Raw genomic sequence first — 12276 nt, 5'->3', positions numbered from 1 at the left:
TTGAAATTATTCAATGCATTAATTCGTATTCGTATGCGGATATTTATTGATTTTGCATAGATTTTGTTATGAACAAAAATTCGGGCCATGGAGGGTTAACGAGGAATCTATTGACAAAATGAGTGGAACAATATTTCATTTCCACGCTTCAAGTATTGACAGATTACTGGAGATTTAAATAAGAAATTTACAATTTTCATGCACCAATCGAGTGGCGAGCGAGAGGCAGCTTTCGAGTGCAAAGGGTTAATGTCTTCATCAACCCTTTATGGAGCCGCGGACGTCGTTCCTCCTTATTCGCCGGAATCGACGCGCCCCGGGGCTCGTTCTCGGTGCGTTGTTTTAATGGGTCATACGAGGAGCATGAAAAACGGGAACATCGGCCGGTTAATCCGATAATAAATGGTAGCCGAGTCCCGCTGGAGGGCCGAGAGAGGTTCCAGATGGAGGCGCGTGGTTGGAGCAGCACCGCGGACGAAGAAATTATCGAGTAGTCGCGGAGGTCCATTTGTTTCCGTTCGTTTGTTTCGTTTCCTGGGTAACTAACGCGTCTTGCGTCGTTTCCTTGCAGGCCGATGATGAGGGTAATTTATTTAACGGTCCTTTGATTCATGGCCAGGGCGGTGGGGGCTTATGGGAGACGGCTGGAGGAAGTACGGTAGAACAGTGTAAATATGGAGTGGGTATGGAGAGGGTTAGAGAAGGAAATAAGTAGAAGTTGATGTTGATCGAAGGATCATTGGGGTTAATGGTTGAGATTGAAACGATACGAGTATCTTGTGTTGATATTGTAGATTTTAATCGATATCGGTAGAAGAGTGTAAATGTGGAGTGGGTATGAAGAGGGTTAGAGAAGGAAATAAGTAGAAGTTGAAGTTGATCGAAGGATCATTGGGGTCGATGGTTGAGATTGAAACGATACGAGTATCTTATGTTGATATTGTAGATTTTAATCGGTATTAATCGTTTGGATGCTAAACTTTTGTGGATATTTAGCAAAAATGCGGAAGTAGGTGTGTACGCAGAAAAATTAACCCTTTGCACTCGAGAGCACTTAACTTATATAATATAATCAATTGTGTTGTATTATTTAGTCAGAGAGTAACGAATATTTGTCATGAAAAATACTGTCGAGTGCAAAGGGTTAACCCTGTGCGGTCCGAAGTTAACGTGATGCTCTATTTATTCAAGAATATTTGGGAGTCACTGAAATGTTACCTTTAAACGGTACAGTTGTGACGCTACAAATAAATGTAGAAAAAATTATTAAAACAAGTAAAGGTTGCAATAAAATAGAATGTCTGACTCGACATAGGACTGCTAAGGGTTAACGGTTAACATCTCTATCATAAAACATAGAACAAACAAGGAAGTGTCAATGACACAGTAAATTCTAAAAAATTTGGAAACAAAGGGTGCAGCAGCCAACTACCATCAAAACTCTCTCGTTCGCAACCCCGACTACAATCCTCCCAATACTGTAATTCACTTTCCATTTGTTTCATTTCCCGAGCACTTAAGCCCACTCGCCTCCGGACGCTCCCTTTCCTCCCCTAACTCTCCTCGTATGATCCATCTCGTTCGAGGAGCCGGGGCACCACCCACCGAGCGTAAAGCGATACGCATCGCTTCCGTGACATGCGGGTGGCAGCAGGATGCGGATGCGCGATACTAAGATCCTGTCGCGTTCCTCGATCGATCGCCGGCCGAGATCAATCCGTGAATGGGAAAGAGCGTCGTTCGATTCGTCGCCTGTAAAGGGTTGAACGTGGTGCTGTTGGGTTGGGTTCGTGGTTGAAAGGTGTGGCGGGATTTTGAATAGCGAACGTCTATTTTTAAAGCGGACAAAACAGGGGAGGAATGTTTATCGGTTATCGCGTACGGGCGACGTCGCTGATGACGGTGTGAACGAACGAGATGCACTTTGACCCTCTGTCTTATAATGTGATTACCATTGTTCTTTAACTACCGAGAGTCAAGAAAAGAATGCTTTAACGGTAATTATTTTTTACTCGGTTCGTTAACCACTTGCGCTGGAAAGACGTCGAGACGCTTCTATCCGAAAATTCTCGATGATGTCTTTCACGTGGATAATCTTGTTGCATTACGCCTGTTACCTCGAAATGTATCACTGTATATAGAATGATTAACAAATGAAATAAGTGTACGTATCAGAAAAATAGGTAAGAAGAAAATTCATCGCAGACTTTGCCAAATTTCTGAATTTCCAGCGCAAGTGGTTAGTGATTAAGTAAATCTGATGTATGCTTGTAAAAACCGTAAGACAAGGGGTCGAGTAACGTTATTATACTTGATCCTTTGAGGACGAACCGCGGAATTTTTCAAACTTTCATACTGAAGGTATAGAGACAACACTATGTAATTATTCGCATAAAAGCTCGATGCATAGCTCCTTTTACTTTGTAGGATTCAAAACTTGCTCCGCCGAAGGTTTGAATATTTTAAATTTTCATATTTGAAACGCTAATTGGCAAACGAATGATTCAATTGCTCGAACAACAAGACGCCAGTACGTAGTTTCCTTAGTTCAATTATCTAAGCAATATATAATTTAGCTTCATCAGCTGACCGTTTTCCGTACTTCAAGGAATCCTCGTCCGCAAAGGGTTAATCCATGTCAGATTCGGACTTCACGCTCCGCGAAGCGTTTCACTGCCGGTTCTGCTGGTAGTGCTCGCGATGAAGTTGACCTTAGCGGATCAGCGTTTCAATTACTCAAATGAACAACTCGCGAGCTGATCAAAATTAACACACTATCTAACCAAGTAAAAATCGACAGAATTCTCGCACAGCAAACTTCTAAAGCTCTAAACCAACATAACATCCACGAAACTCCATCGATAAATAAACCGACAAACATACACAGAAACATTGCCTGTAAAATACAAAATCCGCTAAGCGATCTTCATCGAACGTCCCGGCAGAGCCGGGTCGAGACGGTCGAAAGGTGAAAGGACTATTTAAAATTCCGCCACAAAGGTACGAGTGAGAACGTCCCGGAACATCGTCTCCCAAACTCTCGAAGGTCTACCGGGCGTCCCGGATCGCTCGGATGTTTTCAGCATTATTCGGATGCATTCCGAGGATACTGTCAGCAGTTCGGGAGATAGGGGCGCCCAGGTATTTCGTGTCTCCGGTTGGAGCCTCGGTGAATCACCGGGCGACATTCACGACGGTGGTAGTCCTCCGCCTGTAGGATCGGGAGAGAAAAGAAAGAAAGACACGAAACGGAGAGAAAGAAGAAGAGAGGAAAGTGAAAGGACGAGAACGTTTGGGAGTCGTTAGTTCCCGTGGTTGTGTAACCGCACCCCGGCGAAGTCGACTGATCGTTCGGTAGCGTTCTGTGCCTACTTATTCTTATATCGGATCGCTTTGTCCCTCTGCTGCCCTGACGGAGACAGCAGGTAAATAACGAGTCTTTGACCGGTGCAACGATCCTCAGCTACATACGGGCCGCTCGCTGTTCCAGGCGGACGCTACAAGAGCTGGAAGAGGCGATGGTTCATACTGAACGACAACTGTCTGTACTACTTCGAGTACACCACGGACAAGGAGCCACGGGGCATCATACCGTTGGAGAACATTCAGGTCAGGGAGGTGCAGGACCGGCACAAACCGCACTGCTTCGAGCTGTACGCCGCCGGATCCGAGTTCATCAAGGCGTGCAAGACCGACAGCGAGGGAAAAGTCGTCGAAGGTACGCCGCTACCACCGCCGCCGCCCTCCCGGCCACGGGATGGGAATTAATCAACGCGCGATCTTCTGACCCGCAATGCGACGAACGATTGCCGGCTTCCGCTCGACGACTGAGGCGCGACGATAATTAACACTAGCTTCGCGGGTGCTCGTCGTAGCTCGTTCCGTTTGCTTCTCTTGAAGAATTGACGTTCTTTTATTTCGATCTTGGAGGTTCGAAGTTTAACTTCTTGCGCTGGGAAGTATGCTTCTGTAAAATTTGTAGTTCGTTCCGTTTGCTTCTCTGGAAGAATTGACGTTCTTTTATTTCGATCTTGGAGGTTCTATAGAGAAACTGACCTTCCAGTGGTAATCTTTGCTGAAATAGAGTCATTGTTCAATTGCAAATAATTCCTGAAGCTAGAAGCTATCATAAGAAACGTCTTCTATCAAAATAGCTTCCAGTGGTATTCTTGCTGAAATAGAGTAATTGTTAAACTGCAAACAATTCCTAAAGGTAGAAGCTATCATAAGAAACGTCTTCTATCAAAATAGCTTCCAGTGGTATTCTTGACAAAATAGAGTCATTGTTCAATTGCAAATAATTCCTAAAGCTAGAAGCTATCATAAGAAACATCTATCAAAATAGCAGACTCTGGTCCAAATATTCATTTAGTACCACGTTATTCAACGTTACAGTTGAACTGTTGAAAACCGTTCGCAATGTCTTCTTCGAGCCCCGAGTGAAACCGTTCCGTTCTCACGTGCTCGGGCCAGCGCAATGTGCGTTTCAGTTGATGGAAGTCAAAGGAAAAAAAGGGCACGTCGGAACAGAGCGAGAAACGTTGGGAACGAAGTATCTTTTTCTCACGTCGCGCGCGCGCGCGCGTTAGCCCGCCATTTAACGCAACTCTGTTTCGCGTCGCGTCGCCCCGCGCGCCTGTAATTACGCCCAGGACCCTGCGCCTTTAACCGTTACTCCCGCTTATTGCAGGTAAGCACACCGTGTACAGAATGTCTGCGGCCACGGACGAGGAGAAGGAAGAATGGATCAAGTGCGTGCGGTAAGTCGTGTATTGCGTTTCGGTCCGCGAATAATCGAGGGGAGAGAGAAACCTCGAGGCCACGCCGCTACCTCTAGCCGCTGCGTTTCCACGCTGCCGTGAACCTTTTAATAGAAAAGAGGGGACCGCGTACGCGTGGGGAATCCCCTGTGCAATTATCTCACAACTTTGTCTGGGGGATTTAAATTCGTTTCAAACACCGAGACCTGTCTCGAGTATGAAGTATAATATCCTCGTTTTATAAAAAGCAGCTAGAGGCAGTCTATTTTCGTAGAAATTCCAGTCATTCGTTAGGCTGGCGTCTCTGTTACTAGACTTACCGATGATAACATGATGCGTCGGTAAATTACCATCGACTAGTTAGTAGATTTACCTTTAACCCCTTGACCTACAGTATCGTGTGATCAAGGGTCGTTCTCTTATATAAATTCAGTATCACTTTTGTATTATCAACAACCTTTGGAATGAACATGAGTAGAATAATCAAAATTCTTTTCCTAGTGAATTATTAACCACCGAATGGATGAAAATGACTCTTACAGTTATTGAAAAGATAGCAGATGCTTTACGAAATTACTGAAAAAAGTAGTCTCAGAGTCCCAACAAAACTTTGAACACTCGAATTTCTCTGCTGGGTAGTTGATTACTAGTTAACGACACAGTAGTTGATCCTAGTTAAGACATAAATGACAAAGCACAAGAGGTTGATGAGATTTCTCTGTTACAGGCAAAGCATATCGCACAATCCGTTCTACGACATGCTGGCGGCGAGGAAGAAGAAAGCGCAGAAGACGAACGTGCACTCGAAGAGCTAAGCGCCGCCTTGGACACGGCTTCGTCGAGAAGCTTTGGCGAGACACAAGACTGTCTGTTCACGAGCCTGCACGGTCGGGGCACAGGATCGTGGAAGTACAATCAAACGTAACCGGACGCGGAGGGAGGTCCGTCGGAGGAACGAACGCGTGCCCGAGAGGATCCCGCAGAATGAGTATACTTGTTCCCGAGACCGCCCTGTGACGACGACTATTAGACACCGTCGTCGGCGCGCCAGGCTGGTCGTACTCGAGCGCGGAGCTGGAAAGACCTTTTAGAAGAAAAGACGATGCCATTTGACTGAGAGCCGTACGCCGTTGCGTTCTCCGATAAGAACGAGCTGCGCTTTAGGGGCCTAGAGACACGCGTTATTATTTCAATGAATCCGGAGGTACGCTCGAGAGCGTCGCCCTGCGAGAGGCGAGAAAACGCGTTAACCCTTGTGTCGATAACCGGGTACCCATGTTTCTTGGATAACCGTTGCACTCGAGCACCCGCCTCTGACGGACACTGTAGTCCGGTAGTCGGAGTAGAGAGAGAATCACTAGCTGAGAGTTCGTTTACTTGTTTAGCGGCTGCTCGTGTAATTAGTACTTGGTACGCTGTTGACAGGTGAGGTCAGAGCTGAAGAGAGACAAGAGGTGGTACCCTGTTGATGGAGAATGTTGGTTATCAACGTAACGGTTAAATTGTTGTACACGTTCGAGAACAGGATCCGTAGTTGCGGTCATCGTGGATGATGGTCGGGTAGAGGGCCAAATACGAGAGACGCGGATCTTCATTTTTTTCGTTGAAATATCCTCGTACCGTCGTTCTCCCGTAATGACGAAACTGAGTGTCTCTGATCGAGCGTAACGCGTGTAGCTTATCGAGCGGGGAGATAGGAAATGGAAAGGAGACGTTAGGAAGAGGGGCTTCTCATTTCCGGGCAGCTTTATCGAATTAATCGCAGACCTTGTATTTTGTATCGTTTGCACGGGTTTTGCTGACGGGACGACGGGGGGTACAAGAAATCTGGCGTGGAACAATGACTCGCGGCTGAGGCCGGTACCATTGCTTCAGAGGACATCGGTTTCTGGGTGTTGTATCGTTGACGATCGATTTTCTAAGAGCGTTCTCCACGTCCGTTCGTTTGTGAACATCCATATCTAGGAAATTAAAACCCGTCCATGCGATTAGTAAATTTTTAACGCATCATTTTGATAAATTGATATTCCGAGAAGAGAGTTAGTGAACCCCGTAGAGATAACGCCGGTCGAGCTGATCAATTTCAGGTTTCTCGTTTTAGAATTACTGAAATTCGTAGCTGTGTCGTCAGTGTCGTCGGGGAAGAAACGAATGTCCTTTAAGCGATGCCCGTATTCGGCGTTGCAGACGCGAGAGCGAATCGGTGAGACGCGTGTATTAATGTGATAGTCGTGTATTTATTTGAAAACGAAAATGAAGCGTGTGTAGATAAGACTAGGTAATATGTTTCCTTGATATGCCAGAAATTATCTTGGACTGTACATTATCGTACGGTTTGTAAGTACGGCATGATTAGCCAATTAACGCGACTGTAGGATAGAACGATATCGTTTTCCTTTCGTTTGGATATACATATATTTATATATATATAAATATGAATATATACATATAAATATATATATATATAAATATACATATTGCGGCGCGAGGCATATAGCTTCGGACATTATATATATACATATTATACATATTGCAATATAATTAGTTGCGATAGGGCAAGAAAGTTAAAAGCAAGAAAAATTAGTAACTTGATAAGATCCAATTAAGAGCCTGCATCCCTGGAACAGTATTTGCAATTCCGAATCAGCCTGAAGATCCAGCAGTTCAGACTAATTTCATGTAACTGATACCGGAGTTGAAAATATATTACTGGCCAAAAGTATGGGACCATCTGAAATATTGCTGTTAGTCGAGAATTAAATGTTACATAATTCATTTATATCTGCATTACACGTAACCATTTAATATTCTTGACACGATAGCAATATATACTGTCATATGAAATTCATTATTGTCGCTCAATATTTCTCTTGTCACTAGGGTAATATTTTTTACACTACGAATTTCTTCCTAGCAAATTAATTTTCTTATTATCGTTCGTATCGTTTCCACGAGGCTATTTTCATTTTCCACGATTGTAAATCATGGCCCATACTTTTCGACCGACAGTGAATATTACTTGACAATGTTATTCCAGGTAAAGAAACTCGCACGAATATATTTCCAAGTTACTTTCTCGTCTTCATTAATTAGTAAACTCTAGACGGAGAGCAGATAGGATACAACAGCAGACTTTTGAGACAATTTTCTCTTAATTCAATTTGATAATGGTCTCTTTGGATAATAATAGCCTTTCGATAATTCAAAGTATATTCATTATTACTAGTCACAATGTTATTCGTAAAACTGTTTCTTTTTTTTTTTTATCAGGAACGTGTCTCAGATTAGTCGACCGATGTACCAGAAGTTTTCAATATTCCTTTGTACTCTATAGTGCATCATCATACTCGCTATAATTTCCTCGTTTGTAGTGTAAGAAAATCTACAGGTCCGTTTTCCGACTAAGAACTTTCTAAATGTAGATACCTTCCAATTTCACAGTTACCTTGGATCTTAGTAAGCTTAAATTACCGTCGTGTTTCGTACAGTGACTCTCAATGATCCACGTTGACATGGTAGTGCCTTGTTTGGCACCGATCATTCTTCATTATATTTTATTTGTACATACTTTCTAGAGAAAAATCCTTTACTTATAAATATGTATATATATTTTCACGATTATACAAATTTATAAATTAATTCTAGTTTGAACAATTCGTTGTTACTTTTATATATAACGCCAATCAAATGTGAATTAATTTATCAGTGATCTAGTTCTTGCTTAGTGCTGCAAATAAAACGTGATGAAGAGATATTTACATAAACGAAATCCAGTAACAACAAGGATTGTTGAGAGGCATTATACATTGAGGGACAGAAGTATTTATATTTTCTAGGAACATAGTAATTTCCTCTATGAAGGGGTCACGATAATATAGAATAAAATAAAAGCTTCAGTTCTTTCTGTTCAAGTTTTCATTTTATTGTATTACGTGCAAACTTCATAAAAGTATGGTCCCTTTATTTTCTTACTCTACTACTAGAACATTTAATAACTCCAGTCATTACCAGCCTTTGTCATCATAAACAGATTTAACCCTTAGCAGTCCTATGACATTATTGCAACCTCAACCTGTTTCAACAATTTTTCTATATTTATTTATAGTACCACAATTGTACCATTCAAAGGTAACACTTCAATGACCCCAAGTATTCTTGAATAAATAAATAGAGCGTCGTATCAAGCTGTAATTGAATGAACGTCGACGTGAACCTCAAACTGAGAAATGAAGAGCACTTTGGACAGCAAAGGGTTAAGGACATAAGTTCAGCAACCATGGAATCGTTGAAACCAGGCAAACGAATGCTTTTATCCCTCATTGTATACCGATTCACAATGAAACGGAAGAAAAAGAAACAAAACAAACAAGAAAGAAAGGAATAAGAAGATGCGGGTGCCTTTGAGATCTTGTTCAAGCTAGTCGTAACAGCGGATCCGTCTTGTGTGCATGTGGGAGGTAACACAACAAAGTATCAACGGTTTTATGTTCATTTTGCTGTGTACGTACAAGGAAATGTTGGACATCGAAAACGCCTTATTACGATACATTACAATAACGAAACGCAGAAATAATTATAGGGCAAAGAATAAAAATAGAGGATAAGTTTTTTAATGTCACGCTGTGTATTTATGATAGTATCGAAAACGACCCAACGGTGAATTTGTATCCGTAAATAGTTTCCCGTGGAAACGCGCGCCGTTTCACATTTGGTGTGACCGTTCGACAGACAATTTAATTTTCGTGGCCATCGACCCGTCCTTGGATCAACTTTGTACAGAATCATTTCTCCCTCGTTTTCTACTGCCTGCAAGATCACTGAACGTTCAAGGTGTATTTATGGTCATTGTTTATCCGTTAATATTTAACTATGAAGCGTTGGACAGTTTCCTTGCTTCCACATTCGCTGCGCTAGCAGTAACGAATTTAGCTATAAAAAAGAAACAAACAAACAAAAAGGAAAAAAAAGAAGAGAACTGGTCCACGAATCGTTAGGATCGTTGTGTAAAGTTAGGTTAGACGATACGCTCCGTTAATTCGTTAACGTCCCTCGTGTCATGTTCCCTTGAAAGATTGTTTGTCAGTTGATGTAATATAATTTATATTCTATTTAGGAGGAGTGAATTAAGCGTCGCTTACTAATGCATCGAGTTATCGATGCTTGGGAGGAGACACACTGGCGTATCACAACGAAGTCTAATTAAATCGTTAATTAAATCGTGCTCGTGTAAAATTCACGTGAAGAACAATAATCAAAATGAAGTTTTCTAATGATAAAGGGAAAGCTTCGTACTGCGACAAGGACATTTCGACGAAGGAAACGCAACTCGGAACTTGCGTGTTAGTAAGGATACTTAATTCAATCCGAGAATTGTATAAATAATTGTACTTTATAACAGAGGATTTGTACATTTCGTTGTATATTATTTACACTCGATAACTGTTATGTATTCATAATGATCTGTCTACTGTATCTACGACCTTATATGTATTAATTTAAACGTAATAAATATTTCCATTTCGTAAGAAACGTATTCGGAGGTCAAGGTCATTTATTTGAGTTCCTAGTAATTAGAGTTCCCTTTTTTCAGCTCAGAACTCTAAAATACTGCTATAAAAATTGCCAAGAAAGGAGATTCGGCACTCTAATTCTGGAAGGTGTTAAAAGTGTTAATTAGAGTTCCCTTTTTCATCTCAGAACTTTAAGATACTGCTATAAGAATTGCCAAAAAAGGACATTCGGCACTCTAATTCTGGAAGGTGTTAAAAGTGTTAATTAGAGTTCTATTTATCGCCTAAAATTTCTATGGAATGGAACTCTAATTAACACTAACACGAAATGATATAGTTTGAACGTTCAATCCTGACATCTATGATCGATAAAGTTGGTGAGTCAAGTTTACCATCGATAAGGAAGACGAAAAACTTTAAAAAATAGTCCGCAGAATAAACCAATTCTGTAATCTTAAAGGTGTTAATTAGAGTTCTATTTTCCTCAGAAATTTTAGACGATAAATGGAACTCTAATTAACACCTTCAAGAAGATTCCCTATCGATGGTAAAGTTGGCTTGCCAACTTTATCGATGATAGATGTCAGGATCGAAGGTTCAAACTATCCTCATCATTTCGTGTTTCTTCAAGCTTATGATCCTAGCTCGTTGTTGTAAACGAAGTAATTAAAATAAGTTGTGCTTGTATTAAAACAAACATAATGAACTCACTACGATTTACTTTTCGACGAGACCTTCATCAAATTCGTCAATTCCATAAATGGTAGGAGTTAACGCTTTCTAAATATATAGTTCGGCACAAAAGAAAAACGTGTTTATATAACCTTATTTTCTTGAAGAATGTGTGGAAAATTTGTTACCTTTTGATTACCTCTTAAATAGCAGCAATGACATTACACTTTTTCTTTATTAATCATTTTATTTTAGCCTTGTCCAACAAACAGAGGCAGCTGCAACTGTTAATGTTGCTGATTCATCAGTTTCTCCTTCAGTTGCACCTAGCAATGAACCAGAAGTTAGTTCTAAGATTGACCAAATTGCCAAGCAAATTGTTTCTTTAAATCTTGTGGAAGTCGCACAGCTGAGCGACTTGTTGAAAAAACGATTAAATTTACCGGATGCACCTGTAATGCCCATGGGTGGGTTTGTTGCTGCTGGTGCACAGTCTGAGGTACTTTATAACTATACTTGTCGAATAGGATTATATATTTACAAACACATGATATATCATTGTTCTATTTTAGGAAGAAGCACAACCACAAATAGTACAAACTTCATTTGCAGTCAAGTTAACAGGTTTCGATGAGAAAAAGAAAGTTAGCATAATAAAAGAAATAAAGAATATATTGCCAGACTGCAATCTTGTACAGGTAACATATTCATTTTATTTCTGAATATTTTACAAGACCTACTTTGGAACCTGAGTATCGAGGAAGGGATGGTTAATGTATCTCTTTTTTTCACTTTATTAATTTTTTGTAGGCCAAGAAATTTGTTGAAAGTGCACCAGCAGTAGTTCAAGGAGATATTTCAAAGGAGGAAGCAGAAAAGTTGAAAGAGGTGCTTACAAATGCAGGTGGTACTGTGGAAATTGTTTAATCACAAAAATTAGCTTATACAAATATTCATTTAAGAGATCACAGCTCTGGTAGTATTTTTTAATAACTTCTAAAATGGTTAAGACCAACATAAAAGGAAATGTCATATTTTGTATTATGATAGAACTGTCTTTTCCATTAGCATACACTTTACAAATCAGGAAGGAGTTATTAGACGCATTTTATACATCTCTATCTTTTTGTGAATTATCACATTACTTTCTGTATTATTCTAGCAACATTCAATCTACCGAAAAACGTATACAATTAAGTTAATTCATAGATATTTGTACATAAAATATCATGCTTGAAATTGTATTAAATCCAAAAACTAATAAAGTGAAATCCTTAATAAATCGTTATCTTTTATCATTCGTGTGTTATAATATATTTCTTAAGAACAAGCTT

At 40.6% G+C, this 12276-nt stretch overlaps 2 protein-coding genes across 9 annotated transcripts in view; both read left to right on the top strand.

Annotated features, from left to right (window-relative positions):
- step (cytohesin steppke) overlaps positions 1–10293 on the top strand; it is a 78842-nt gene extending 68549 nt beyond the window's left edge. For all 8 annotated transcript variants that reach the window (XM_076369320.1, XM_076369317.1, XM_076369323.1 and 5 more), the window contains 3 exons: positions 3491–3718; positions 4691–4760; positions 5488–10293. In XM_076369320.1, coding sequence (XP_076225435.1) covers positions 3491–3718; positions 4691–4760; positions 5488–5575 — 386 coding nt within the window. In that variant the 3' untranslated portion in view covers positions 5576–10293. The remainder of the gene's footprint in view (positions 1–3490; positions 3719–4690; positions 4761–5487) is intronic.
- A 571-nt stretch (positions 10294–10864) lies between these two features.
- On the top strand, positions 10865–12224 carry mRpL12 (mitochondrial ribosomal protein L12). The gene is made up of 4 exons (XM_031972254.2): positions 10865–11033; positions 11198–11441; positions 11515–11640; positions 11753–12224. The coding sequence occupies exons 1-4, from the start codon at positions 10972–10974 to the stop codon at positions 11867–11869; spliced, it is 549 nt and encodes a 182-aa protein (XP_031828114.1). The 5' UTR covers positions 10865–10971; the 3' UTR covers positions 11870–12224.
- The last annotated feature ends 52 nt before the right edge of the window (positions 12225–12276 follow it).

This window comes from Nomia melanderi, chromosome 7, assembly GCF_051020985.1.
Source record: "Nomia melanderi isolate GNS246 chromosome 7, iyNomMela1, whole genome shotgun sequence".
Taxonomy (NCBI): Eukaryota; Metazoa; Arthropoda; class Insecta; order Hymenoptera; family Halictidae; genus Nomia; species Nomia melanderi.
Note: the sequence above shows the minus strand (reverse complement) of the source record. Positions and strands in the feature narration are given on the sequence as shown.